Source organism: Vigna unguiculata, chromosome 5 (genome assembly GCF_004118075.2).
Source record: "Vigna unguiculata cultivar IT97K-499-35 chromosome 5, ASM411807v1, whole genome shotgun sequence".
Classification (NCBI taxonomy): domain Eukaryota; kingdom Viridiplantae; phylum Streptophyta; class Magnoliopsida; order Fabales; family Fabaceae; genus Vigna; species Vigna unguiculata.
In genome coordinates, this window is record NC_040283.1 from 18,604,331 (window position 1) to 18,619,827 (window position 15,497).

Here is a 15,497-nt window from a genome sequence, read left to right on the forward strand (position 1 = left end):
CCAACTACGATTTTCATGAACATTCATACTTTGTCATGTAATCAACCAATGAAAAGTTTTAATAAGTCACATACCATAATATACCAAATATCTTTCTACTTTTTCCCTATATACCAATTTTTTATATTCAAAATTGTATTTACAAGCATAGAATTTTTCACTTAGCACTTTAATTTAAAATAAAAAAGTAATTTTTTCATTTCAAAACTAATAAAAATATTCACTTTTTTATCACTCCTATATGATCGTTGATTTTATGTCACAAGAATAATTTTTAATCATAACAAAAAAATCAAATTTACATTTGAAACTAATAAAAATATTTACTTTTTTTTCACTCCTATATGATCCTTAATTTTGTCACAAGAATAACTTTTAATCATAATAAAAAAGTCAAATTTACATTTCAAACTAACAAAAATAAAAAAGCCAATGCCAATGCTAAAGTTAAGTTCAATGTATTATTCTCGCTGTCAACTTTTTATAGCTTTGCATTTATTTTCTACCTGATACATTTAATTACCACTCCCACCTATATTTATCTAACTAGCAAAATTCCTCACTCAAAGTTAATTATTAATTTTATGTACGAATCAATTAATAGCATTACACGTGTAATTATTAAATAGAAATAATAGATAGTGCTAGTTAATATTAATTTGATGTAATTAAGATTAGATGTTTGACCGTTGGGCAAAGGGACATGTCAGGTAGTACCAAAATTGAGGACCTCTGTCCAAACACCGACGTCGTACTGGGTGACGTCAAAATAATGTCGAAAATATTAGTAGACGTCACTTAACGTCAGGGAAAAAGAGGTCCATCATTATCCAACGTCGGGATGAAAGATAGCAGACGTGAATTTTCGTGCTGAATAGTGCCAAAAAATAGCATAATTTGACGTCTGGTAGTGCTTTGTCAAATGTTAAATAACGTCGGCCATGATAAGCAAAATTATCTACAGATAATTACATACGAATTTTAATGTATAGATAAATTAAGTTTTACATATGAATTTTTTTCATATATAATTATAGATTAGTTGTTTCTCCTTTTTCCATATGTAAAATCCATAAATAATGATTGACCTTTCATACAAAATTTACATACGGATTTTAAATTAAAATTAAGATTTTGAAAAATAGAACGTTTGTTATGACTTTGTTCATCGTCTTCGAAAGCCTCAAAACATATGTTTTCTCACCCTAGCTCATCTGGCGTGTTGAGAGGCGCCGTTGCTACTTTCTGCAGTCGTTTTTGCCGGAAGGTGGCAACATCTCCCCTTCCGTGAAGTCGATGCTTTTCCACTCTCTCAAGGAGCACTATCAAGACGTCGATGGTTCTCTATTCTCTCAAGGATCATTATCAAGAGCCCTTGTATGCTCTTTCTCACTCTTTTTGTATCTTAGGGTTATACTCTAGGGTTAGACATTGGCTCACGCGACAACGCTAGCGGAATGAGCATCGCAGAAAGTGGGTCCTCCGTCACCGTTGACCATCGTGAAGGGGCTCTGAATTTACAAGGTCTGTTAACGTCTCCAAACTTCACAGGAAGGTATCATTGATTTTACTCTATGGTTTGTACCAGAATGCTCTAGGGATTCACTTTGCTTCCATGAAGCCTAAGCTCCAAGACTATGAGTTACCTCCTCATCCCTTGATATTTACTATGTTCAAATGTTAGGAAATCATAAATAATCATCCATCTAATAAATTTTTTCCCAAATTCATCCTAGTAATTTGATTGGGTAATTGGAGCAGTGTTGCTTATATATTAGTCCCTCTGCTATTTGTCGCAACTTCACTGATTTCAGTTGAGAGGATTCAAAGAATTTGAGATTGGGATTTGATGTGTAGTTGATAGCTATTATATTTCAAGTAAGAATAGAGATAATGTATTATTCCTGACTGTATTATACAAGTTTTGTTCTAAATTTTGAGTTAACTTGTGTGTTTCTGAATGTAGGCAATTTTCAGTGTATCCTTTCAAAGTGTTGTTCATATGGGTGATGGGAAAGAAGTGCCTCTCTCTATCTTGGCAGGTATAAATTTCTTTCATGTCTTAATGATAAGAAAAAATTGGAGGGATGTTTTTTGTTTGCGTGTGAGTGATCATAGTGTATATTTAACCCAACTTTACTAAACTTGTGTTGGTTTCACACACCATCCTTATCTACTGGTGTTCCAAATAAACACATTTTTCACTAATCTCCATAGACCAAATATTATTATGATATCTCCATTATTAACAAATCTTCATTTAATTACTCCTCCATAATCACAGTCTTACTCCACTTCCATAAAAAAAATATATCTTCTTTATCATCTTCAAATCCTCACACCAAGTTGCTTTCCGAATTCCCATTTCCAGCACCTCAGCATACTCAATCACAGAACCTACATCGACCATCACACGTCACCATCCATTACTCTTGTGCTTTTCTTTACTTCTAGTATCCATGTTTTCCAAAACCACTCATAGATAATATCATCACCATACCATCAAAATCTTTCACTTATTATCATATATAAAATAATACTTTAACAATTAAAATAATTATATGTAATAGCATAAACAAATAGCATGTACATAATAACATAATTATATGGTTAAATACAATTATTTATATATTATAGCCTTTATCATACTTATAATATTATGCCACACAACACTCTGTCCCTCTGTTTGTTTAGCTCGTAAATATATATATATATATATATATATATATATATATATATATATATATATATATATATATATATATATATATATATATATATTTCCTTACTTGTCGCGTTGCTTGCTAGGACTTTGAGTGGTACCGTGCCCAAAAGAATAAATGCTACCTTCTTCTTTTCCAAATCTACCTTCATTATCCCCTGCCTCAATGGGAGTTACCAATGTCAACCTTCCACAAAGCTTTCGATTGTATCTCACAAATGAAGAGCTAGTATAATTCAAAGATGCCAAACCATATATATATATATATATATATATATATATATATATATATATATATATATAGTTGGCTAGGAAGCTGGACTTTGGTCAATTATGTAAGTGTTCAGAGCTAGAGCTATAAAGGAAATATTTGAGTTCACAGTTGTGGCCTATAAAAAATATTTGGGAACTTGGCTAACATATGTACTGTTAATGTTCATAATTGTGGCCTATACAAATAATTCATAATTATGTTTGGATATTTGAGTTATTCCATATTAATATTTTCATATATCTATTTCCAAACTTGTTACTTTTACACTAAGAATCTTAGATTTGACAAATACACTTTATGTGGAACATGATACCCATGTATTTTTCTTAATTATCTTATAGTATAATGTTGATTTCGTAATTTTTAATATTAATAAATTAATGGTTTTTATACGTGCTTTTAGCTTCTAAAATTTAAAACTAACATCTTTAGTTTTAAGTCATCTTCCACTCAGCTATTGATTATGTCAAATTTCTCAAATAACAATCACTCTAGCTACTCAACATCTACTCATTCCAAGTTATACATATAGATTTCAATAGAGTTGAAGTTGTGTTGCTACTGCTGTATAACATACATGATTGGTATATACATGTAGGATATCAAGTCAACATGTTGGTCCCTTCGTTGCTCCATTTTGGGTAGTAGTGATACCTTTAAAGTGTTAAATTCATTTCCTACTTGTTCTGCGGGATCTTGGATGAATCACTTCAATCGCTAGTAGATACAATCCAGCTACATGGTGTAGACTTGTTCTGTCTAAATTTAAAATATAGCTTTACATATTGATCATATGGTAATTATGTGTTGTATCTAATTCATGGAGAGATTATGATGGATTTGCACATTGATTATCAAAACTTCCAAAATATGGTTTTCTTCATTGACACCCACGTGAGTTGTTGACAATTGTGTTGTTTAAATTAGATGTTGTTACCTTTTATTTAGATTAAGTGATAGTGTTGTTGGTATAAAATTTTAATTTTTGTGTTGGTAAAAGTTTGAAAATAATAGTGGACAGTGTATATAGATTTTTTGAAAATAACAACATTACATATGGATTATTCCATATGTAATATGCAAGTATATATTTTAGATGAATTAGCTACAGATTATTTCGTATGTAACTTACATATGGATTAATCCGTATGCAATTTACCAAGAATCACATATGGAATAATCCATATGTAATTTTCTATAGATCTCATTATCTATGAAAAGTTTCATATGTAACATTACATATGAATTTTTTTTTGTATGTAGGATTTCAGATGCCTGTTTTACGTACAAATTTTCTTCTGTATGTAATCTGTAGATTATATTCAATTACATACGGATTTTGTGCAATATATACGATTTTTTTCAGTAGAAAAAATTGATTTTTTTTGTAGTGAGTCCCGACGTTATTTAACGTCTGTCAGAGCACCACTAGAAGTCAAACTATGTTTTCTTTAAAATAAATTTGGCTATTTTTACAACATTCCCACACTTGAAAATCAGAAAATTTCCAGAACAGTTTCATAATAGTTTCAGCACAATTTTGGAGTTACAATTATATCTAATAACATTTAAGTTTCAACATATATTATAAACTAATATAAATAACACCAAACTAAAAGTTTCAACATGATATTTTTGTCCAACAAAGCTTTTGAAAGGAGTTCTAATTTCTGTGGTATGAACTCCATCTTTCCAATATATATGTTACCCACTCTTGTCTTAGTATGTGGATAATGTCATTTGGTAGAGGTGATGAATTCTTGAACTACTGAAAAAGTAATACAATTTCATTATGTATGAATATCATTCTTAAAAGTTTGATATGATTTATAATATGTGAAATATATATATATATATATATATATATATATATATATATATATATATTATTACCTCCTTCTATTCATCTTTAATTGCAACTCGAATGATTGTTCTTATCCAAGACATGACATAATATCCACATTCCCATGAATCTTCTTGCTTGTTAAACTAAACATTACAAATAAAATAATCACATATCAAAGTCATAAGTTGACATACATAAATTAATAACTTTAAAATGAATGAGTTCTAACCTTTGGATATAATACTTTAAGTTGTTGGCCTCTAGGCTTACCCACAATTCTAATGAAATTTTGGAAACATAAAACATATGTTAGTTTTTATAACTAAGTAGATACATAGGTTAGGATTGAAAAAAAAGTAATACTTACTCTTGTAACATGTTTTTCAAAGCAAGTGGAATCTTCCTATGGCATGAACAAAACCATACAATTGTGCATTATCTTGGAAGGATGATACATAGTTGCCAATGACACCTACCATCAATCACAAGTACTTACCCGAAATAATTAATAATACTTAATTAAATATTACTAGCAAAAACACCTACACATTAATGTATGTCGCAAAGTAGATCTCTCTATTTGACTCAACCATCCATGTTTGCAAATAAAGTTTGATGTGTTCATGTGAGTTTCCCGAAGGTTGAATGGTTTGAGGTTCAATGAATCCATAGACGAAAGATCAACCTTGGTCCACAATGACTTTGTACCTACAAGAAGACAGTTAGGTATAATATTAAAAGGTACTAATTCCTTGCTTTAAATATGAAATACAATAAAAAAATCTTACATGCACCATAATTATGTGATTGAAATATTTAACATCTTGTCTCCTGTAATGATCTCTAAGACATCATTCAGATTAATGTACAGTGAGACATGGTAATGGAGGCCAAATACTCTTAACTCCCACTATAGCTATACCGGTCCTCTTTTCAACTTGTGTAATTTCAAAAGCAGCTTTCCTAGAGGATCATCTTCTGCTTCTGCCATTTCATCATCTTCACATATAACACGTGGATGTCGGACCAGCTATTTTTCAGAACGAGTGGACTAAAATAAAGAGTTAGAAATGTTTGACGTTAAAAGTTTTATAAATTGTATGATTGAACTACTAAGAATATGACGTCATAATACCTTTGATTGGCTAAAGTATGGCATGATGAATGCTTTAGGCCAAGCTATAAATGTGCCTAAAGCCTCCTTAACAAATTGGAATTCTGAAGTTGGCACAAACACTTGAGCATGGGGATCTCGAACTCATCAATCATCACACGCGCATACTGGGACAATAGACGAACACCATGGATAGTCTCCCCATCCTGAAATTGTCGTCCTATGGCCACTACGCATGGAAGGTCTTCATAAACCAATAGCTCATACTGACTTGTGTAGTTAGTATGATATGCACCAGAGCATGAGCCTTTTATACTCACACGTTCTGTTGGAGTTTCAGTGGGTAATTCCGTGTTCTGTTGCTGCATGGACTGAAGCTTTTCTTCAAGTGTTCTTTGTATTTGTTGTTTTTGAAGTTGTTCCATAAAACGTTGCTCCATAATTCCCATGTGTTGGTTGAATCTTTCCTCCATTTATTGCTCTATCTTCCTCAAGGCCTCTTGACTCAACGATTCATTACTTCTTTGTGGAGGACCAAAGTAATGTCGAAGACCAATGGCACCTCCAACACCACGCACACGTCCTAGGTGCTCTGGCTTTCCAATTTTCATTGTAAGTATATTGTCCCGACCATGGCCAACAAATGAACCCTGAGTCTCTTGCTTAATTAATTAATCCGTCACCACAAAAGAAATTTTAATGAAAAGGAGAAACACATGAACTATGATAGTTGAATAAGGTTTGTACTTACTATTATTTTAGATATGATTTGAGTTGATTGTGGTGTCATTTGCCCATCGGACTTAGTCTGAACATCCTTCCACATCTTGTACCTAGGGATTGTATCCACTAGGTCAGGGGACTTAAGTCCCAGAGAATGTGCACGCGACTTTTTTCAATTTTTTCTCCAATAATGCATAGCCACGTCGAGAGAGTACATATGATGTATCATTAAGCCTTTTTCTTTGTTGGGTTGCTGTGCTTTTTTCCTATCACACATAACATTATTTAATAGTTTTAATACACAAATGTATGACTAATGTCACTATAAACAAATTTAACAAACAAACCTGCCAGTCTCCAGACTCTCTACATTTACAAAATTGCATCCACTCCTCCTCAGAGATTTTGTACTTAGCACAAGGAGTGTCATGTTGTCTGTCACCAAACACATATAGACGTGTGAGCCTTGCCTTGAAGTTCCTTCATCTGATGGCTATGTGAGATAACACTTTCTTTCTAATTCACTTAGTGTTCAGAGTAATCTAAAATTTGTGTTGTTTAAAACATAAAATATGTTATGTTAACAGTAACATAAAAAATATTGTGATTGGTTTAAGTAAACATACCACAAGATCTTTCCATAGGAGGTTCTTCCCGACCTGTGCGACGTCATCCCAACATGCAATTGCAATAGAAACTTTTGTTTTGGCCAGCATTCCTATGTAGCTACGGTACTTTTTTTCCCATGGGCCACTGGGTTCACCCGATCGAGGATCAATGTGGACTAGCATCCTCTCTCGTCGGTTTGTGACATCTGTCAATCGGGTCACAAGTCTACCAGAACCCTCGTGGTCTGATCCGGAGGTTGTCATACTTGAAACATATCGTTAGGAAATGCTAACAACGAAAATATACTAATAACCTCTATTATATTAAAACAACAAGAAAAATAAAAAATTGAAATGTGACAATATTATTAAATAAACACCTATCAAGGTATTGTGTTCTCCCATTTGCCTTCATTATGATCACTTCGAATAGCATGGATGTTATCAGTTACATCATCAACCTTGTCTTAAATGGTTCTTGATGAGAAAGACGTTGTCTCAAGTACGTCTAGAGAATCTTCATCATCATTTCTTCCTTCTATTACAACTGACCATTTATGATTAGCTGGCTCAAAGACATAAAAAATTTGTCTTGCTTGAGTAGCCATAATAAATCGTTTATCTATATCACTCATCTTGTTAAGATCCATCAAAGTGAAGTCGAGGTCATCTGTCCCAACACCCGAATTACTATCAACCCATTTACACTTGAAAACTGGCACTCTAAAAGTTTATGACTTGGTGCGGACAGACGTTAAAAAAGGTCCATTGTTTACAAAAATGCCACTGGCCATTTTTAACGTTGAGCTTTTTTTTGGGCAAACGTTATAGGGGTTACGTTATAAAGGAAGGGACAATGAAAGAAATGAAACGACTACCAAGTTGACTCCTTAATAATAGTCACTCACTGTGACACGCCATAAACTTAAATATCCAGGTAATGTTTTGCAAAACACATTATAAGTAGATCAAAGAACATAAACTTAACAATAGTACGAACATAATATTTGATCTTATCAGTGATTTATATATCGATAAAAACAGATCCAAGGGATTCACGAAAAAACACCAATCTAAAATTAAGTTAACTTACTTTGTAAATTATATTTGAACTAAAATGTCTAAAATTTCACTTATCTTAGGTACTATAGTAGGTGCACCTTATTTAAGGCCTAAAATATGGTGTGGAGAATTAAGTCTTGTCCAGAAAACTCAAGAAACAAACTGTAGAATTACGCACACAGACAACAATTAAATGTGTGGAGATGATATCACAAATTTCATTAAACAAAAGCACATAGATTAAAGAACATATATTCTCAAAATGGACTTATCTTACTCATGAAACACAATACATAACAATTATTCTTCTTAGTGTTATAATACATACCAGAACATAAATTGGTCTATCTTTCTACAAAATCACTATCCAAAATTACCCACTTTCCCTCAACAAAACTGGTGGATATAATCCATTTTCCCTCCCTTCAATGTCACTAGTGCACATTAGGAATTAAAACCCACTAGGAATTAAAACCCAATACACGAATCATAAACGAACACTAACATTATAAGCACCTTTTCCTAATATATTATGAAAAGGTCAATAAGTTAATGACATTAAAAGCATTGGTGCACATTCATATAACTTTTGTGATTATAATCAACGGATAACGCTTGGATGGCTCTAGCAGCGCAAGAAAACCCGAGGAAATTCTCCCTCTCCCTTCGCCATTCATTGATCTTTACTATCCAAAAAAAAAACTAAACAAACAACACTACTAAAATTAACAACTCATCATAAAACAGGGTAAATTAAAAAGAGAATAACAAAGGACTCACTATCAATGTTGTATCTACAACACTACCATAATGAGTTGTAACCAGAAAAACCCATAGTGATGAATGTAGAAAGATCCGTGGAATTTAATTAACTAAATAAATAATTAATTAATAAATGTGGGTAGTGGGAGCCTTTATGGCATTAAATATTAATGAAGGTGACGTGGAAAATTACAAGCTTAAGTGGTTGAGAGTACTTCATTGTGTGAGAGGACTTGGGTTCAAGTCCTATGTGTGTCATTTGTGTGTTATTTAATTATTATTGTTTTAATAATATGATTGAGCATGTTGAATGACGACATAATTATCAAATTATATTAGTTAGCAAGAAACATGACTTGGCTTGATGGTTATGCATGGATTTGGCATTGGCATGGTTGTGGGTTCAAACCTTGGAGAACCCAAATTAAACTTTATTTTTGCTATTTCTGGTTTTGGCTTGAATTTGAAGGGTTAAAGGAAACCCTAGTGGACATGGCAGCCAAGGGTGGCTGAAAAACAAAATGCGTTAGGCCATTGAATGGTAATTAACATTTGATTAATGCCATTTTCGTTTTGCTACATTAAACCCACATTAAGACCTATTTGAAAGGTCGTTTTGTGGTAAGAGAGAAGGTTTTGCAAGGCTGTAATTATACTTAGAAAACACAACATGAATTACTGAGATTAGTGAGCTTTGAGTGAGGCTCTGGGGCTGAATTGAGAGGAGGCAAAGGAGGTCCTTGGTGAAGGGAGAATCTTCAAGTGCCAAAGTTTAAGCTAAGGAATCCAGGTTAGGGGAGTTTACGCGTTAATTTTTATGTATGAGCATGAACTATTTAATGATTGGTATGAATTGCATGCATGTCCATCGTTCCGTTTGCGTTTTTTCAGTTTCTGGAAATTTTCCAAAAATCGCCTGGCGGGCTGTTCATAGCCGCCAGGCGGTACATGTGTTTTAACCTGCTATGGGTTCCTAGGGGAGGAACCGCCTGACGGCACATCCCCAGCCGCCAGGCTACGCAAGTTGCTTACCCAGTTTTCTGGGTTCTGATTGAATTGCCTGGCGGTGATGAACACCCGCCAGGTGACTCGAGTCAATTTTGACTTGATTTTGGTGTTTGAGGGGTTTTTAGAATGATTCTGATCGAAGGGAAAGTTAGTTTTAATTGTTAAGGGACAATTTGAGGTTAAATTGCATCAAAATACATCATATTGATAGCAAAAAGTAATGGAACAGTGCGAACATGATTTTAGGGTTGAGATTTGGGAGTTTTTGATAAATCAATATTAAGGGTGGTTGCTTGCACTTGAATTGTAGCTAAAGATAGTTAAAATTTGAATATTGTGTCACAATTATTTGGTTTGAGTGTGAAACAATTAAGGAAAGCGGAAAGAAGTACTGGAGAATGAGAGAAGGCTCTTGTAGCTGCTGGAAATCCCAGGAATTTGCCCATAATTGCTTGCACCACCTGGTGGCACGGGACTTGTCGTCAGGCGCCAACACAGAAAGTTGAATCTTCACGTGGTTGCGAGCGTTACTGATGGTACTGGATGAAGGGAAGTATGTTCATGCTACTTGTGCAGTAAAATTAGTAATGTGATGGAAGAATGAATGATGATAGATATGAGTTAGAGTTGAATTCTAATATTGGGATGGGGAAGAAAATGTCATTACAATAGAGTGAAAATTGCAGAGTGAGTAAGGAATCAATGGTTTAAATCACGATGGTAATGGTTGTTCTAAGGGTGTGACTAGAGCTAAGTGAGATTATGAGGATAGTTGGAAATGCCAATTTGTAAGAAGAGTATAAATATGGTTAGGTGCAGTTATTAAGGCATATGTAAATTGATGGATAACTGAGCAGTTGATTTGGGTAAATAACAGAGCATAAGAGGTAGGCAATTACAGTGAGATGTTGATTACTAGAACCGTTGAACCTCAGAGGGTCTAATTTGATAAACTAGGTTGGTGATCTAAAAAGGGAATGGAAGTACATCCTATCTTGTAAGTTGTACTTGATATTGGTTAATATATAAGTGTGTTTATATAGGTTTAAGAGGTTTCAACTATTTCGATGCATGATAATGCAAGACTAAAGTGGGGAACTTGACTCAAAGTCGCAAAACCAATAAGAGTGTATTACTGGTGTCGCGCCTGACAATGATGTTGGACCGCCAGGCGATAGCCATGAAACAAGGGGGTTCTGGTGTGAGTCGCACCTGGCGGTGAGAGTGGTCCCGCCAGGCGACAACGGTAGGACCAGTAGACTCCTGAAGTCTATGCGCTTAGCGGTAGGGGTTGATCCAGCAAGCAATATCTGCATCAAGGAAGAAATTTGAGGCGCTATGTGCTTGGCGATATGCATCACCCGCTAGGCGGTCTGGAAGCGGCAACGCCTGGCGATATGTGTCCCCCGCCAGGCGATTTTACTGTTGCAACTTTGGGTTGTTGGATGTGTGCATGCGTGATCTACAAGACTTTTGGTGTTGCTTCAAAGGTGGGATTGCTGGTGTTCCTTAAGTTGAGCTCAGAATTTATCCTTTGAGTTGAGCTCGGGATAGGGGTTAAGCACGTGGCAACCATTGAGTTGAGCTCGGGTTAGCGAGTGTTGCTAGTGTAAGTGTGCTGGTTGTGACCAGTACGGATGGGTCCAGATAGATTGCCCTCCTCAGTATTTAACTGACGAGTTTGGTAATCCTAGGACGTTGCAAACTATGTTCGTATTTGGGAACTCCACTTGGCGTTACGATGTATGATTCGTAGCAATGGTTTCCCGCACGTGCTCTATCTGTTGTGGCTGATAGGTATGGCAGCAGGTCATCTTGAAGTACTCACTAGGAGATGTAGAACGCGAATATCATGGATGTGGCCAGGCTAAACTTCAGAGCGGGGATGGCTTGGGAGTTTTATATATTTTGTATTTTTTGATTTGAAATAATTTGTAAACTCTTATTTGAGGCTTTTGTGTTATTTCCAGTTTATAAACTATGGATTTTGAATTTTTAATTTGAGGTAATAAAATGTTTCAAATTTCCTGTGCTTTTCGGAAATGAGGTTTTATTAAATGCAGTGTATTTAGTTTTTTCTCTATTTTTTATTAAAATCTGTAATATCTTGACGAGATGTTACATTTGGTATCATAGCAAAGGTTTTCAAAATGTTTGTTGGGGTTTTTGGGGAGTGTTTTGTACTGATTTTGATTATCAAATTGTAACTTGAGCTGTGTAATTTGAACAGCTATAAGATGTGGCATGCTCAGGCTATGGCTATTAGATGGAGGAGGAACCATGCTGGAGCTGATGACATCGCTCAGGCCATTCATCGCATGGTATACGCGATGCAGCCTATTGTAGCTCAGCCTATAGCCATGGTGGCACCTGTTCACCCTGTGACCATGGAGGACTTCATGAGACATAGGCCAACTAAATTCTTCGACAAGACAACTCCTAACGAGGCAGATGCGTGGCTGAGGTAGTGCGAGAAAATTTGTGGAGTCACAGAGTGCATTGAGGCACAAAAGTTATCCTTCGTCACCTTCCTACTGGTGGGGGATGCTAAGTATTGGTGTGTGGGAATGCAGCAGCCGATGCGGACCCGGGCAGAAGAGATCACTTGGACTTCCTTCAAGACCAGATTCCTGGAGAAATATTTTGCCGACTCTGCCAAACATGACAAAAAAGCTGAATTCCTAACATTCCAACAGGGGAACCTGACTATGTAGGCATACACAGACAGGTTTGAATATCTAGCGAGGTTCTATTCACCCGCGGTCACCGAGGAATGGAGGTGCAAGAAATATGAGGGTAGGCTGAAACATGAGCTGCGACGGTTCATAGTACCACTCCGGATCTGGGAGTTTCCCATCTTGGTGGAGCAGACCAAGGCGGTTGAGCAGCTGGAGACAAGGTCTAGTAGAGGGGCACGATCATAGAAGACTACTACAGACACTTGCCAACAGAAGAAACAATATAACAGACCACCATCTTCGTCTAGGAAACTACAGTGTTTCGGGTTTGCTGAAGAGCATCTGAGGAGGGATTGCCCAAAACCCTCTAGCAGCTCTAGAGGAGGCCCTAGCACTGGCAACTGCTACGTGTGCGACCAGACGGAACACTATGCCCGATATTGCCCCAACAAGAAACCAGCTGGAGGTGTGCGAGCCAAGAAACCAGTTGGAGATAGGCCTAGAGCCACAGGGCGTGTATTTGCACTTACGACCATCGAGGCGACTCAGTCAAGTAACCTGGTGCAGAATACTTGCTTACTTTTTGGTAACAGTGTGGTTGTGCTGTATGACTCAGGAGCTACCCATTCATTTGTATCCAATGAATGTGTGAGGAGGCTCAGACTTATGATGCGAGAGTTGGGGTGCACGTTAATAGTCGTAACACCGGCATCTGGCGAGGTATCCATCAGCTCTGTTTGTGTGGGATGCCCTATGGAGGTGGCAGACCGCGAGTTCAAGGTGAATCTCATCTGCTTGCCAATGGAGGGCTTGTACGTGATTCTGGGAATGGACTGGCTATCAAGCAACCATGTTGTCATCGATTGCGGATGGCGCAGAGTAATGTTCTCGGATGCAGTAGGTTTGGAGCTTATATCGTCTAATCAGGCAGTGAAGGAGATTGAAGTTGGAGCTACTTGTTTCATGATAGTGGCTCAAATATAGAAGAGGAGCACCACAGAGAAAATTAGTATGATTCCAGTAGTTTAGGAGTATGCATATATGTTCACAAATGAGATACTGGAATTGCCACCGAGTAGGGATGTGGATTTCACCATTGATCTCATCCTTGGAGTTGGCCCAGTATCTATGGCATCGTATCGGATGGCGCAAGCTGAGTTGGCAGATTTGAAGAAGCAGATTAAAGACCTGTTTGAGAAGAAGTTTATCAGACCGAGTGCATCACCATGGGCAGCACCTGTATTGCTAATGAAGAAAAAGGATGGTAGCTCCAGACTGTGCGTTGACTACCGGTAGTTGAATAAGTTAACAATAAAGAATAAATACCCACTATCGAGGATTGATGATTTACTCGATCAACTGATGGGAGTCCGAGTGTTCTCTAAAATTGACTTGAGGTTTCGATATCATCAGATCTTGGTCAAGTTTGAGGATGTGCAGAAGACAACTTTTAGGTCATGTTACGTACATTATGAGTATGTGGTGATGCCATTTGGGGTGACAAATGCTCCTGCGATCTTTATGGATTACATGAACAAGATTTTCTGACCGTACCTGGATCAATTTGTCGTTGTATTCATTGACGACATACTGATATATTCTCAAAGTCGGAAAGAACATGTAGACATTTGAGAGTGGTACTGGGAATTCTCTAAGAGCATCAACTTTATGGAAAGTTGTCAAAGTGTGAGTTATGGCTGGATGAGGTACAGTTCTTAGGCCATGTAATCTCAGCCCAAGGAATAATAGTGGATCCAACTAAGATTGCCACAGTGGTGGAGTGGGAGAGATCGCAGACAGTTACAAAGGTGAGAAGCTTCTTGGGTCTAACAGGTTACTACAGCAGATTTGTGGAGCGCTTCTCCAAGAGGGTGAGTCTGTTGACACATCTCACTAGGAAGGATCAACCTTTCGCTTGGACTGATGAATGTGAATCTTGCTTCGAGGATATGAAAAGAATATTGACTACCGCACCAGTATTGGCTATCCCTGACACGACCAAAATGTTTGAGGTGTACTGTGATGCCTCGTATCAAGGGCTGGGTTGTGTGCTAATGCAAGATAAATGACCTATGGCCTATACGTCCAGATAGTTGAAAGTGCATGAGAAAAATTATCTGACGCACGACTTGGAGTTAGCGGTAGTGGTATTTGCCCTCAAGACTTGGAGGTATTATTTATATGGTTCACAATTTCAGGTATTCAACGATCATAAGAGTTTGAAATAATTGTTCAATCAGAAAGAGCTGAATGTGAGGTAGAGGCGTTGAATGGAGTATTTAAAAGACTATGACTTCGAGCTTTTATACCATCCTGGAAAAGATAATGTCGTTGCAGACGCTCTAAGTAGGAAGAGGGTTCATATGTCAACCATGATGATGAAGGAACTAGAGCTAATAGAGAACTTGCGGGATATGAATCTGGGATTGAATATGGGTGAAGGTAGTATACGGTGTAGCATGCTGAGAATCACCAATGAGTTCCTATACGAGGTTCGGGTGGAACAAGGTAATGATCAGGAACTGCAGCAAATCAATGGTGAGTTGGGCACACCGAAAAGAAAAGACTTCAGGATGGGCAAAGATGGCAAAGGTCTGTGTACCCATGAGTCCGGTATTAAGGAAGATGCTCTTGGAGGAAGGGCATAAGAGTCATCTTAGCATACATCCAGGTATGACTAAGATGTATAAAGATTTGAAG

General features: G+C 36.5%; 1 protein-coding gene across 2 annotated transcripts; it reads left to right on the top strand.

Moving 5' to 3' along the window:
• The first annotated feature begins 1,165 nt into the window (after positions 1 to 1,165).
• On the top strand, positions 1,166 to 3,885 carry LOC114186099. Of its 2 annotated transcripts, none has more exons than XM_028074120.1 (3): positions 1,166 to 1,555; positions 1,967 to 2,042; positions 3,595 to 3,885. In XM_028074120.1, the coding sequence occupies exons 1-3, from the start codon at positions 1,458 to 1,460 to the stop codon at positions 3,715 to 3,717; spliced, it is 297 nt and encodes a 98-aa protein (XP_027929921.1). In that variant the 5' UTR covers positions 1,166 to 1,457; the 3' UTR covers positions 3,718 to 3,885. The 2 variants fall into 2 exon arrangements, with proteins under 2 accessions (XP_027929921.1, XP_027929920.1); XM_028074119.1 differs by lacking the exon at positions 3,595 to 3,885 and adding an exon at positions 2,809 to 2,963.
• The last annotated feature ends 11,612 nt before the right edge of the window (positions 3,886 to 15,497 follow it).